Source organism: Salvelinus alpinus, chromosome 3 (genome assembly GCF_045679555.1).
Source record: "Salvelinus alpinus chromosome 3, SLU_Salpinus.1, whole genome shotgun sequence".
NCBI lineage: Eukaryota > Metazoa > Chordata > Actinopteri > Salmoniformes > Salmonidae > Salvelinus > Salvelinus alpinus.
Window position 1 is genome coordinate 28,139,879 of NC_092088.1, and position 15,070 is coordinate 28,154,948.

General features: G+C 44.1%; 1 protein-coding gene across 1 annotated transcript in view; it reads right to left on the reverse strand.

Moving 5' to 3' along the window:
* Window positions 1-849: 849 nt before the first annotated feature.
* scn4aa (sodium channel, voltage-gated, type IV, alpha, a) overlaps window positions 850-15,070 on the reverse strand; it is a 35,272-nt gene continuing 21,051 nt past the window's right edge. Inside the window, exons 15-25 of the mRNA XM_071392412.1 lie at window positions 12,314-12,745; window positions 11,890-12,019; window positions 10,904-11,058; window positions 10,524-10,697; window positions 10,111-10,233; window positions 9,458-9,739; window positions 9,067-9,120; window positions 8,614-8,751; window positions 4,403-4,504; window positions 3,667-3,937; window positions 850-3,428 (exon numbers count right to left, since the gene is read on the reverse strand). Of these exons, the coding sequence (XP_071248513.1) occupies window positions 1,990-3,428; window positions 3,667-3,937; window positions 4,403-4,504; window positions 8,614-8,751; window positions 9,067-9,120; window positions 9,458-9,739; window positions 10,111-10,233; window positions 10,524-10,697; window positions 10,904-11,058; window positions 11,890-12,019; window positions 12,314-12,745 (3,300 nt within the window). The 3' untranslated portion in view covers window positions 850-1,989. The remainder of the gene's footprint in view (window positions 3,429-3,666; window positions 3,938-4,402; window positions 4,505-8,613; window positions 8,752-9,066; window positions 9,121-9,457; window positions 9,740-10,110; window positions 10,234-10,523; window positions 10,698-10,903; window positions 11,059-11,889; window positions 12,020-12,313; window positions 12,746-15,070) is intronic.

Sequence of the window (15,070 nt, forward strand, 5' to 3'; positions counted from 1 at the left end):
TACTTACCATTTCAATTAATTTATACTTACTTTAATTAAGACATTTCTAAGTAACTAAATGGTCAATAACGGACTTTAAAATAAATGATTACCAGTAGACCTGTTAGACACAAAGTGATGGAGCCAGCTCTGAGGGGCCTTGAGACGGGGGTGCCTCTGGCAGTTACACGGTAAACTGCTTGAACATGAACTGGAGGATATACAGTGCCTTCAGAAAGTATTCACACCCCTTGACTTTTTCCACATTTTGTTATGTTACAAAGGGGGATTAAAATGGATTTAATTGTCATTTTTTGTCAATGATCTACACAAAATACTGTCAAAGTGAAAGAAAAATGCTAACATTTGTAAAAAAAAATATATATATATATATATAAGAAATAAAACTTCTTGGTAAGATAAGTATTCAACCCCCTGAGTCAATGCATGTTAGAATCACCTTTGGCAGCGATTACAGCTGTGAGTCTTTCTGGGTAAGGCTCTAAGAACTTTGCACACATGAATTGTGCAACATTTTCCCATTATTCTTTTCAACATTCTTCAGGTTCTGTCAAATTGGTTGTTGATGACTGCTGGAAAACAATTTTCAGATCTTGCCATAGACTTTGAAGCAGATTTAAGTCAAAACTGTAATTCGGCCACATTCAGTGTCTTCTTGGTAAGCAACTCCAGTGTAGATTTGGACTTGTGTTTTAGGTTATTGTCCTGCTGAAACGTGAATTAATCCCCCAATGCCTGGTGGAAAGCAGACTGAACCAGGTTTTCCTCTAGGATTTGGCTGGTGCTTAGCTCCATTCCGTTCCTTTTTCATCCTGAAAAACTCTCCAGTCCTTAATGATTACAAGGATACCCATAACATGATGCAGCCACCACTATGCTTGAAAATATGGAGTGGTACTCAGTAATGTGTTGTATTGGATTTGCCCTAAACATAACACTTTGTATTCATGACAAGTGAATTGCTTTGACACAATTTTTTGGAGTGGTTAGAAAGGACACCTGTATCTTTGTAGTGACTGGGGGTATTGATACACCATCCAAAGTGAAGTTAAAATCTTCATCATGCTCAAAAGGATATTCAATGTCTGCTTTTTTTTTTTAATTACCCATCTACCAATAGGTGCCCTTCTTTGCAAGGTATTGGGAAAAACTCCCTGGTCTTTGTGGTTGAATCTGTGTTTGAAATTCACTGCTCGACTGAGGGACCTTACAGATAATTGTATGTGTGGGGTACAGAGATGGGGTAGTCATCCAAAAAATCCGGTTAAAAACTATTATTGCACACAGTCCATGCAACATATTTTATGACTTTTGACACATTTTTACTCTTGAACATATTTAGGCTTGCCATAATGAAAAAGTTGAATACTTATTGACTGAAGACATTTCAGCTTTTCATTTTTAATTCATTTGTAAAAAATAAAAGAATTGAAAAACATAATTCCACTTTGACATACTGGAGTAGGCACAGGTGAATCTGGGTGATTTCCCCCAAAAAATAAGGTGATTCCAAAATGTCAAAATAAGGCATGATCTGAGTATGAAATGTTGCTCACTGCTTTTATGGCAATAAAGGCATTTAGGCATTCCTTCAAAACAATTAATGTGGGTAATGTTCACTGTCAAAAACATGCCCAATTCCTATGGGAAATGTATGGACAGTGATTATCAAACATTTTATATTTTGTGAGATTGTGAATTGTTTGTAGGTATAAAATAGAATACAGAGTTATCTAACAGTCCAGTGGTCAAATATAGATCAATTCTAGAAATGGCCTTACAAAAATAGAAAACGAGACCCCCTATTACGATCAATAAACTTGACTTTAATTATTATACCTAAACCATCAGCTACTTGTAATCACTTCATAGTAGTGCTATGTGGAAGCGTCAACTATATTGGCGACACTCCCAACACATAAAATTACTCGCCAAATCGGTGAAAAATACAATAGGAAGACCATGGTGAATTCCCTCAAGTGCTTTTTGTTATACAATCGACTCTCGCAGGTTGTCTATTGACTCATGGCTACACGAATAGGGGGTGACCTCTACGGGGAACACCAAGAGGTTTGGCCCAGCAGGCTCCGGCCAGGTAGGTTCCAGCCCTGTGGGCTCCGACCCTGATGGTTGTGTTTCGTCTGGGAGGTCCAATGGCGGATCAGACGTCACAGGGGCTGAGTGTAACACCACCTCACTGGTGACCTCAACGGGGACCACCAAGAGGAGTGGTCTGCCAGGCTCCGGCCTGGTGGTCTGTGTTTGCTTGGGGAGGTCCGATGGCCGATTGGACACCAGAGGGACCGATATGGGTTGTGCTCGCAACCCAGCCAATTCCATCTCTGCGGCAAGGTCCAGGTCGCTCCCATAGAGCACGTTCATCTTTCGCACCAGAAGTCCCTCCGTCTCCGGGGGCTCCTCGTTCTCCTCCCGCCTTATCTGCCTCTTGGAGCGGCGCATGAAGGAGGCATGCAGGATTGAGCGCTTGAGCAGGTGCTTGCGGTAAGCCCGCTGGATGATCACGGCTGCTGCCTCCTCCTCCTTGCGCCGCAGCGTGGTGGTGATGGGCTCGTAGGAGTCTGTCGTGGGGTTGTTCATGTTGAACTTGGCCTCGATGCTCACCTTCATGGCCGTCATCTCCACCCCTACGCCCAGCACCTCCTGGGTGACGGCCAGCAGGATGTCCAGGCAGTGAATCTTATCGCCCGTGACCAGGGGCAGGTCCATCGAGATCAGCTTGATCCGGTTGGGCTTGGCGATACGCAGGGGTTCCTGCAGGGTGTCACAAAACTCTGACAGCTTGGCGTATTCGATGAACTGCGTGCCCTCAAGGTCGAACTTCTCCCAGGTCTCGTCGAACATCACAAAGTCATCCTCGCACAGCAGGTCCCCGCTCTCCTCTTGGGCCGTGTTGAAGTTCTCCAGGATGATGGCGATGTACATGTTGACCACCACCAGGAAGGACATGATGATGTAACTGCAGAAGAACATGATACCCATGCCTGGGTTGCCGCAGTTGCCCCGAACGTCCGAGCCTGGGTTCTCAATGTCTGGGTCGCAGTCTGGAGGACCGCTGTTTAGAATTGGCAGCAGAAGACCATCCCAACCCGCAGAGGTGGTGATCTCAAACAGGCAGATAATACTGCTGCCGAACGTCTGGAAATTGAAGATGTCGTCGATGCCCGCCTGTTTTTTGACATAGGCAAAGTTGGACATGCCGAATATGGAGAAGATGAACATGATGAGGAAGAGCAGGAGGCCGATGTTGAACAGGGCAGGGAGTGACATCATCAACGCAAATAACAGCGTCCGAATGCCCTTGGCACCTTTGATGAGACGCAGGACCCTGCCTATCCTAGCCAGCCTGATGACCCTGAACAAGGTGGGTGACACAAAGTACTTCTCTATGATGTCCGACAGCATTATACCTGAAGGGAAATTAGATAAACAATGGTTAATGACCAATCACACCTCTCCATCTACTGTCGAAATAACTAATCTTCAATGCTTTTCAGTGTGACATTTTTCAATTGGAATTTGGTTTACTTTCTGAATTAACTTGATTTTAAATGGAATTGACCCCAACCCTGTTATAGCTTGTCTATGACTTATCCTATGTACAATATACAATAAGGTATACAGTGTAAAGAATCTTGAGGTACATACCCGCGACGGACAGGATGACCACGACAAAATCAAAAATATTCCATCCGATGGTGAAGAAGTAATGGCGAAGGGCAAACATCTTGAGCAGACACTCGCAGGTGAAAACTACGATGAAGGCCAGGTTGATCTTGTAAAGGACGTTTTCCTTCTCCTCGCTTTGGTCGTCCGTCTCCACCATCATGGTGACCATGTTGAGGCAGATGAGGACCATGATGAAAATGTCAAAGAACTGCTGAGTGATGAAGTCAAACACAGCGCCTTGAATCATGTTCTGTAAGGGGCCCGAGGGTCACATGAAAGAGAGAGCGAGGGAGAACACAAACACAAATTTCATTAGGTGTGTTAAAGCCAATGTTGTGTAGAACAGGTTAAGATGGGTCAACGATGATGTCATGGCAAAGTCACTCATTTGAATGTCACTGTGTATGTGGTATACTCAGAGCAGGACTTGCAGACTCTAGCCCCATAGCATAATTGAATTATTACTTGTACATGAAATGTATCACACAATCACTGGTCAAAAGATTGACATTGAAATTCTATACATAAAAAATGCACTTTCAACACAAAAGATCATTGATCAAATTATGTAATCCCTATAATCAGCCATTTTATTTATTGAAGGTTCTTATGTAGAGTAAATGTAGTCTTGGATTAGAAAGATGTCATGAATCTTAATACTAGAGAGTAGCATACGAGTGTGGCTATAACCGAATGCCATTTATGTGTTGCATACCGTAGGCCTTGGGATAGGCTTCACTGGCTTCTTCGAGCCAAGTTTCTTCATGGCTTCATGATATTTCTTCTGCTCCTCTGTCATAAAGATGTCGTCACCAAAGTGCAGGATCAAAATCAAATCAACAATTATTCTGGGCATTTACAGGTATACATCAAAATGAATTAAAACTGTACATATTCAATCTCGATTTCTGATTTGTAGTCAATCTGCGATTGGTACATACATTTTTGGACTTTTAAAATAGTTATAAATACAGTTTGATTCTTGAAGAGTATCTGTACAGCCGCGTCCTCAGAGCATGCGCAGACCAGCTTGCTGGTGTGTTTACGGACATATTCAATCAATCCTTATCCCAGTCTGCTGTTCCCACATGCTTCAAGAGGGCCACCATTGTTCCTGTTCCCAAGAAAGCTAAGGTAACTGAGCTAAACGACTACCGCCCCGTAGCACTCACTTCCGTCATCATGAAGTGCTTTGAGAGACTAGTCAAGGACCATATCACCTCCACCCTACCGGACACCCTAGACCCACTCCAATTTGCTTACCGACCCAATAGGTCCACAGACGACGCAATCGCAACCACACTGCACACTGCCCTAACCCATCTGGACAAGAGGAATACCCATGTGAGAATGCTGTTCATCGATTACAGCTCAGCATTTAACACCATAGTACCCTCCAAACTCGTCATCAAGCTCGAGACCCTGGGTCTCGACCCCGCCCTGTGCAACTGGGTCCTGGACTTCCTGACGGGCCGCCCCCAGGTGGTGAGGGTAGGTAACAACATCTCCACCCCGCTGATCCTCAACACTGGGGCCCCACAAGGGTGCGTTCTGAGCCCTCTCCTGTACTCCCTGTTCACCCTCGACTGCGTGGCCATGCACGCCTCCAACTCAATCATCAAGTTTGCGGATGACACTACAGTGGTAGGCTTGATTACCGACAACGACGAGACGGCCTACAGGGAGGAGGTGAGGGCCCTCGGAGTGTGGTGTCAGGAAAATAACCTCACACTCAACGTCAACAAAACAAAGGAGATGATTGTGGACTTCAGGAAACAGCAGAGGGAGCACCCCCCTATCCACATTGACGGGTCAGTAGTGGAGAAGGTGGAAAGTTTTAAGTTCCTCGGTGTACACATCACGGACAAACTGAATTGGTCCACCCACACAGACAGCGTTGTGAAGAAGGCGCAGCAGCGCCTCTTCAACCTCAGGAGGCTGAAGAAATTCGGCTTGTCACCAAAAGCACTCACAAACTTCTACAGATGCACAATCGAGAGCATCCTGTCGGGCTGTATCACCGCCTGGTACGGCAACTGCTCCGCCCACAACCGTAAGGCTCTCCAGAGGGTAGTGAGGTCTGCAGAACGCATCACCGGGGGCAAACTACCTGCCCTCCAGGACACCTACACCACCCGATGTCACAGGAAGGCCATAAAGATCATCAAGGACAACAACCACCCAAGCCACTGCCTGTTCACCCCGCTATCATCCAGAAGGCGAGATCAGTACAGGTGCATCAAAGCAGGGACCGAGAGACTGAAAAACAGCTTCTATCTCAAGGCCATCAGACTGTTAAACAGCCACCACTAACATTTAGCGGCCGCTGCCAACATACTGACTCAACTCCAGCCACTTTAAAAATGGGAATTGATGGAAATTATGTAAAAATGTACCACTAGCCACTTTAAACAATGCCACTTAATATAATGTTTACATACTCTACATTACCCATCTCATATGTATATACTGTACTCTATATCATCTACTGCATCTTGCCATCTTTATGTAATACATGTACCACTAGCCACTTTAAACTATGCCACTTTATGTTTACATACCCTACAGTACTCATCTCATATGTATATACCGTACTCTATACCATCTACTGCATCTTGCCATGCCGTTCTGTACCACCACTCATTCATATATCTTTATGTACATATTCTTTATCCCTTTACACTTGTGTGTGTGTATAAGGTAGTAGTTGTGGAATTGTTAGGTTAGATTACTTGTTGGTTATTACTGCATTGTCGGAACTAGAAGCACAAGCATTTCGCTACACTCGCATTAACATCTGCTAACCATGTGTATGTGACTAATACAATTTGATTTGATTTGATTTGATTACAGTATACAGTGCATTCAGAAAGTATTCAGACCCCTTGACTTTTTCCAAATTTTGTTACATTACAGCCTTATTCTAAAATCCTCATCAAATAATACACAAAGCGAAAACAGTTAGACATTTTAGCACATTTATTAAAAATAAAAAACAGATACCTTATTTACATAAGTATTCAGACCCTTTGCAATGATACTTGAAATTGAGCTCAGGTGCATCCTGTTGCCATTGATCATCCTTGATGTTTCTACAACTTGATTGGAGTCCACCTGTGGTAAATTCAATTGATTGGACATGATTTGGAAAGGCACACATCTGTCTATATAAGGTCCCACAGTTGACAGTGCACATCAGAGCAAAAACCAAGCCATGAGGTCGAAGGAATTTTCCGTAAAGCTCCGAGACAGGATTGTGTAGAGGCACAGATCTGGGTAAGGGTACCAAAACATTTCTGCAGCATTTGAAGGTCTCCAAGAACACAGAGGCCCCCATCATTTTTAAATGGAAGAAGTTTGGAACCACCAAGACTCTTCCTAGAGCTGGCTGCCTGGCCAAACTGAGCAATCGGGGGGAGAAGGGCGTTGGTCAGGGAGGTGACCAAGAACCCGATGGTCACTCTGACAGAGCTCCAGAATTCTCTGTGAAAATGGGAGAACCTTCCAGACGGACAACCATCTCTGCAGCACTCCACCAATCAGGCCTTTATGGTAGAGTGGACAGACGGAAGCCACTCTTCAGTAAAAGGCACATGACAGCCCGCTTGGAGCTTGCCAAAAGGCACCGACAGACTCTCAGACCATGAGAAACAAGATTCCCCTGTCTGATGAAACCAATATTGAACTCCTTGGCTTGAAAAGGGTCACGTCTGGAGGAACCCTGGCATCATCCCTACGGTGAAGCATGGTGGTGGCAGCATCATGCTGTGCCAATGTTTTTCAGCGGCAAGGACTGGGCGACTAGTCAGGATTGAGGGAAAGATGAATGGAGCAAAGAGATCCTTGATGAAAACCTACTACAGAGCGCTCAGGATCTCCGACGGGGGGAAGGTTCACCTTCCAACAGGACAACGACCCTAAGCACACTGCCAAGACAACGCAGGAGTGGCTTCGGGACAAGTGTTTGAATGTCCATGAGTGGCCCAGCAAGAGCCCGAACTTGAACCCGATCAAACATCTCTGGAGAGAAAATAGCTGTGCAGCGACGCTCCCCATCCAACCTGACAGAGCTTGAGAAAATCTGCAGAGGAGAATGGGAGAAACTCCCCAAATACAGATGTGTCAAGCTTGTAGCGTCATACCCAAGAAGACTTGAGGCTGTAATCACTGCCAAAAGTAGTGAGTAAAGGGTCTGAATACTTATGTACAGTAAATGTTTATTTTTAATACATTTGCAAAAATGTCAAACTTTTTTGCTTTGTCATTGTGGGTTATTGTGTGTAGATTGATGAAGAGAAAAACTATTTAATACATTTTAGAATAAGGCTCTAAAGTAACAACGTGGAAAAAGTCAAGGGGAATGCACTGTATCATTTTATTAATGTACACTAATTGAGTGTTAATTCTTTCGTGACTAATAAATTATATTAGTTGAATTGAGTAAATGCATTCCTCGTTTTACAGAGTAATTATTTGATTAACTACACACATACAATTTAGTAGGTCTATTGGTAGTTGTTATTTACACTATACACATAGCATATGCTTGGGTACCACATTGACATCTCTGATGTGCTTGCCACAATAAATGAATGCTAGAACAAGCTATTTGTATCTAGTCTCTTAATAATTGCATAACGGTGCAAGTTAGACATGTTCATTATTGTCCTACTGAGAGGTGATGTAAGGCTCGCTACTTTGACTAGATTCCTCCAGAGACGTACACGGCCTGTTGCATTTATTCACATATAATGAACGTAGTTTACTATTATATTCAACAAAATTTCTACACAATGGTTGGATCATTTCCGAACCTTTACAAAATGGCGACTCATCCAGTTGTTGGGGATTTCTATATCCAACTACATATCCATCTATTAATCACTTTATTTACTAGTTAAAAAAAAGAAAAAGGATGGCGCTTATCTTTTTCTTTTGCTGGTTGAAATTGTCAATAATAACACCAATGAAAAGATTGAGGGTGAAGAAGGAGCCGAAGATGATGAAGATGACAAAGTAGATGTACATGTAGAGGTTGATCTCATACGAGGGCTGCTCCTCCACCTAGGGGACCATAAATAGTTTCGCTCGTCAAACAAAAACCCTCATTACATACAACAATTCGACTACCACCAATGTGTCCAGTAACACTTTAAAATGACCTTCCTGAATAAGCATGAATAATATAACTATACACTTTTTAATAAAAGCATTTTGCAATTCACAAGCATTAATCACATTTATGATAATTTATAAAGAATGTATACACATTTTTCAATGGCTTACTCATTAAAGCTATGACTTTGTATTCTGTGGTAATAACTGCTCCCCAAACCAAATGTTTATATTACAGTATCTTATATTTCTATAAGTACCTACTTCTCGAGAGTCCACTGCAGCATACATGATGTCCATCCAACCTTTAAATGTGGCCTGTAGAGAGACAGGGCACTTTTTTTCAGATACTTTTGAGTACACCAACACCCTCAGAGAAGGAAACAATATTAAATACTTTCGTAGACCAGGGGGTGACCAAGTCTCTTCCTTCAGAGCTACTGGGTATGCAGGCATTTGCTCCAAACCTGTTGTTACACACTTGATTCAGTTAATCGAGTTCCTGGTGAGCAGCTAATTAGTCGAATCAGGTGTGCTAGAGTAGGGTTGGAGCAAAAGCCTGAAGGAGGAAGGGTAGCTCTCCAGGAGGAGGATTGGGCCACAGCTTGAGAGCCAGCGCACGCCACCCATGCATCTCAGAAACCCCGGCCCTCACCACTTGCAGCAGAGAGAGGTAGCCCAAGCCCACGTTGTCGTAGTTGACTTTGACGTTGACCCAGCGGGCTTCCTGGGTGGCGTGCTGCAGGGCAAGGCAGTCGCTCCTGTTGTTGACCTCGGTGATGGGGAACAGCTCCTCCGTGGTGGTGTTGATGCAGCGGTAGAACTTTCCGGCAAACAGGTTGACCCCCATGATGCTGAAGATGAGCCAGAAGATGAGGCACACCAGCAGCACGTTGAAGATGGAGGGGATGGCGCCGATAAGAGCGTTTACCACCACCTTCCTCCCATAGACAGGACACAGTGCAGTCAAAACCATTAAAAGACACCTCCGTTACAATAGTCAGCTGTGACCACTGCAGTCACCACCGCCCAATAGTAAGTCATGCTCCCTGCAGTCAAAATAGTCAGTCATGACTGCTAACACCACCTTCGTCACAATAGTCAGTCATGACCACTTACATCACCTCCATCGCAATAGTCATAGCTAACCACAGTCAACTCTGTCACAAGACGTCACTGTCAGAGATGGATGCGTTTAGGATTGTCTGTATTAGCATTTCTGTCGGCGTGTCTGTCGATGTGTGTCTTTCTGTGTCTGCGTGGATATTTAAGTGTGTATGTACTGATAGGTTTGAAACAGTTACTCACCCTCATTCCCTCAAATCTTGACAGGGCTCGAAGTGGCCTTAGAGCCCTGAGTGTTCGAAGAGACTTGATTGGTCCAAGTTCAGAGTAGCCCATCCAGTTAGCTCCTAAAGTGACTAAGGAAACCTGAGGCAGGATTGTAACGTCATTGTAGTCACCCAACATCTCGTTATATGCTTGTACGAATGAAGAAAACTTTACAAATTGAAGGTCATGTATTTTCTGCCAAGCAGGATAACACAAATATCAATTACTTGCGGAGAATACAAGGTAACACAAATGTCAACGTCTTCCTTGATTTTCACGTTCATGTATTATTGAGCTCGCCCACAACAGTGATACTAGTTGTAACATTGCTTAACCCACGTTTCATTCTGTGTAAATATCACTCCAAAAACAATTCAACGGAAACTTACATCCACAATTAGGAAGTCCAGCCAACACCAAGCGTTGGTGAAGTAGGTCTTGAAGCCGTACGCCACCCATTTTAAGAGCATCTCAATGATAAAGACATAGGTGAAGACTTTGTCTGCATACTCCAGGATGATTTTGATAGTTCTTCGCCTCTCAATGTAAATATCCTCAAAAGCCTATCAGAAGTGAGCCAAAGAAAATGGATCTCAATATAACTAGTGGCCTTCCCAGAGAACGTTAAAAGCAGAAGAAAAAATAAATATATATATGAAGTAACACTTTCTGAATACATTTATTTATCAGGTGAGCCAAGGTCAAAAGTCGAATAGCTCGGTAATGGAGGATCAACTGTAAATGGGTCAACGACCAGGGACTCACTCACCAGAGCTCCACTGCTTAGGAGGATCATGAAGACTATGAAGGTCTCAAAGTAGTCGTGTTCCACGATGGTGAAACAGGTCCTGCGGAGGTTCCACCACTTCTTGCCTCTGCCCTGAGAGACGTCAAATGTCAGACACGGCCATCGCGCGATACAGCCTGAAGAGAGAGAGAGAGAGAGAGAGAGAGAGAGAGAGAGAGAGAGAGAGAGAGAGAGAGAGAGAGAGAGAGAGAGAGAGAGAGAGAGAGAGAGAGAGAGAGAGAGAGAGAGAGAGAGAGAGAGAGAGAGAGAGAGAGAGAGAGAGAGAGAGAGAGAGAGAGAGAGAGAGAGAGAGAGAGAGAGAGAGAGAGAGAGAGAGAGAGAGAGAGAGAGAGAGAGAGAGAGAGAGAGAGAGAGAGAGAGAGAGAGAGAGAGAGAGAGAGAGAGAGAGAGAGAGAGAGAGAGAGAGAGAGAGAGAGAGAGAGAGAGAGAGAGAGAGAGAGAGAGAGAGAGAGAGAGAGAGAGAGAGAGAGAGAGAGAGAGAGAGAGAGAGAGAGAGAGAGAGAGAGAGAGAGAGAGAGAGAGAGGGAGATATGCCAACATGGTGTTTTTGTATGCTTCATTTGGACTGTTTCACTTGCCCCTGAGGTGCTGTCTGTGTAGCATAGCCTACAGTCTAGCCAAGTCCTGAGCGAGTTGGACAATCCCGAAAATAAAAGATGTGACGAATCATGGCAATCAGTTTACTGACATTGTTAAGACGTGACTCCAAACTCTTTGGTCCCACCTTACATGAAATAGAATATAGTAACTCTCTCTGTGAATTCTGATGTGCCAATGTGTGTGATATGGGACAAAGTTTACAGATATTTCCACAAGTAAATTAGACATCAAACACTTGATATTAGCGTTCCATTTTTGTAATTTAGTAACAATACATTGTAAAGACCATGACAATCAGGAAACCCAACTCAGATCTATTTAAGCAGGGGACAGTATTTCCTGTGTACCATCAGTGAAGCAAGCTTCTGGTTCCTCTGGTTCTGGCTCCTCCTCTTCCTCCTCTTCCACAGGCTCTGGTTCAGGTACATAGTCCAGCGTGCTGCAGACCGAGGACTCGTCACCCACTGCACCCAACAACTATGGATGGAGAGGAGAGAGACTGAGTGGGACAAAATCTCAGCCACAACTTCAGGATAGGAGAGAGAGGAAAAATCTAACTCATGTAGGATTGTGAACTCAGATTGAAGAGAACCACCAAGTGAGATTTGTCCTCATTCTTGTACTTGTTTGCTTAAATATCCAGGTAACACTTTACATGGTAATCTTTATAAGATTTATGAAGGGTTTATAAGTAGTTTATTAACTGATAATTATTACTTCATAGATAAAGCAGAGTACAATTATCGTCTTCAGTTTGCCATCATACTGTACCTTTACGTGATCACCATGTCCATTTTCTTCATCTGATGTAAAAGACCCACTGTCATCATCATCGTTCTCAAAGTCCGGCTCCCCCTGGGCAATGGGCACATTGAGGCTCATCTCGCCGTCTGCCTGAAGCCCGTCCACACAGTTGGTCATCCCGTCGGCCATCTTGGAATCCTGGCACGTGTCTAAGTGGTTTAGTGCAAAGGTCTCCTTTTCGGGGTTTCCTTCGATCCCCTCACCCCCTTCCTTGTCCCCGGTGGCTTTTTTGCCCAGTAGCTGCAGGACCATGTGGCGGACAAAGGCTTTCACCCAGTCGATGCCCCAGTTGATCCTGCCGATGGCAATCTGGAGGTTGTTCATCTCACCGTCGTCCTCACTGGACAGGTTGTCTCCACTGAATGAGCTGAGCAGCAAGGCCAGGAAGAGGTTCAGCACCTACAGGGAGATAGAGGTGGCAGTTATCTTTGAAGGTTAGAGAGAAGGTGTCTGACAGTGCAGTGTGGGGAATCTGATCTTACTTTACTCCCAGCTACTCCCAGCCTTATGCATTTGTATGAGGGAGGTGTCCTGAGAGAATTAAAAGACAGCCAAAAGACACATATATTATATTCTGCTCCTTGGCTTAGTGACTTACTGCGAGCTTACAGGCAGCTGAGCGAAAAATGGAGGAAAACTAAACTTCCCGGAGGACCTATCATCCTTCCACTCTCTCCTCTCTACCTTCTCTTCCTCTGTATGCACTGCTAAAGGCACTTTCTATCACTCTAAATTTCAGGCTTCTGCCTCTAACCCTAGGAAACTATTTTCTACCTTCTCCTCCCTCCTTAATCTTCCACCCCCTCCCTGCTCCCTCTCTGCGGACGACGTTGTCAACCACTTTGAAAAGAAGGTTGACAACATCCACTCATTAAATCAGCCTACTGAGTCCACTGGTCCCACTCACATAGAACTACCCTACGCCTTGACCTCTTTCTCCCCTCTCTCTCCAGATAAAATCCTGCGTCTAGTGAGGTCTGGCCCCCCAACAACCTGCCCGCTCAACCTCATTCCCTCCTCCCTTCTCAAGACCATCTATGGATACCTTCTCCCATTCCTCACATCCCTCATCAACTTATCCCTGACCATTGACTGCTTCCCCTCGGACTTCAAAATTGCCCGAGTCGATCCTCTCCTCAAGAAATCACTCGACTCCTCTGAGATCAAAAACTACAGACCAGTATCCCTTCTATCTTTTCTTTCCAAAACACTTGAGCGTGCTGTCTCTGACTAACTCTCTCGCTATTTCTCTCAGAACAATCTTGACCATAACCTGTCAGGCTTCAAGACGGGTCACTCAACCGAGACTGCTCTTCTCTGTGTCATGGAGGCTCTCCGCCAGTGTTGTGTTCGAGACCACCTAAAGCGGGACCGAGTCAAGACCAAGACCGGAGGGGGTGAGAACGAGTCAAGACCGAGACCAGGAGGGAGACAAAGGGTCCGAGACCAAGCCAAGGCTGAGACCAGAAAAATGTGAGTCCAATTCAAGACCAAGATTGTAATTTTGTCAAATCATCACCATAAGAGTTTGAAATGTCCAGTATTTCTGTGTTCATATTTCCTAACAACATATGGATTCTTTAGACATTAAGAATGGTGAAATGCTGAATGCTGGGGGAAAATAGAGCCACTATACAAATTATTACTAACCCAAACACAGTGGGGAACATTGAGTGCCTCCTATAATAATACCTCCAATTACATCATACTTTTCAATGATGTTCTGATTTAATCTATTCAGTTTTTGTTGAAAAGGGTTAACACCGAAGAGAAAAAGAGATCCAATCAGGATTTTTCTTTAGTGGTCTCTGGGGAGATAAATGTAGCTAGCTAAGTCAGCCATTGGCTACCAAAAAATGTATGGAAACTTTTGCCTTCTCAAAGGCCAACAGGTCATTGCGCAACAGCGAGCAGTAGTTTTCCAGTTTATCCACGGTCTAGTAGGCTAGGTTTGCAGTGGCTGCAGCAGGTGTTATTGAAGAGGAAGTTGTTGCTAATTTGTTAGCTTCTCCCTTTTCAAGAATAACTTTCAACAACAAGCTGAGTTTCAAATGATCATCATCTGGTGAGTGGAACTGTGTTTTTTATTGCAGGGCGCTTGCTGTTATCCATCTCTTTGAAAATAACTTGTTGCATTTAAACTTTAGGTCAGCGGTTACTTTGTGTGCTAAATGTGAAATGTTTCTGCAATGGGAAGTAGTAGTTGTACATTTCCATTAGGAAATGCTTAGCCTCATGGTTGTGTTTTTGTATTCTTTTGAATAGGCAACTACCATGGTCTTGTAGTGGATGCAAGCTTCAACTGGAAGCCAGTGGAGCGTGAGATGTAGCTGGGTGATATGGTAGAACTTCAGAAGGTTGAAGACCAGGTGGGCTGCATCGTTCTGGATAAGTTGCAGGGGTTTGCTGCCCGCTCAGTCCAGTCCAAGCTCTTCTCTGTCCTGGCACCCCAATGGTGGAACCAGCTTCCCCTTGAAGCTAGAACAACAGAGTCCCTGCCCATCTTCTGAAAACATCTGAAACCCTTCCTCTTCAAAGAGCATCTTAAAAGATTGCCTTTCATGTACTAACACTCGCACTTAATAGCTACTTTATTAAGGAAAATGTGCTTACAATGACTGTGATATATGGTTGTCCCACCTAGCTATCTTAAGATGAATGCATTAACTGTAAGTCTCTCTGGATAAGAGCATCTGCTAAATGATTAAAATGTTAATGAGAGAG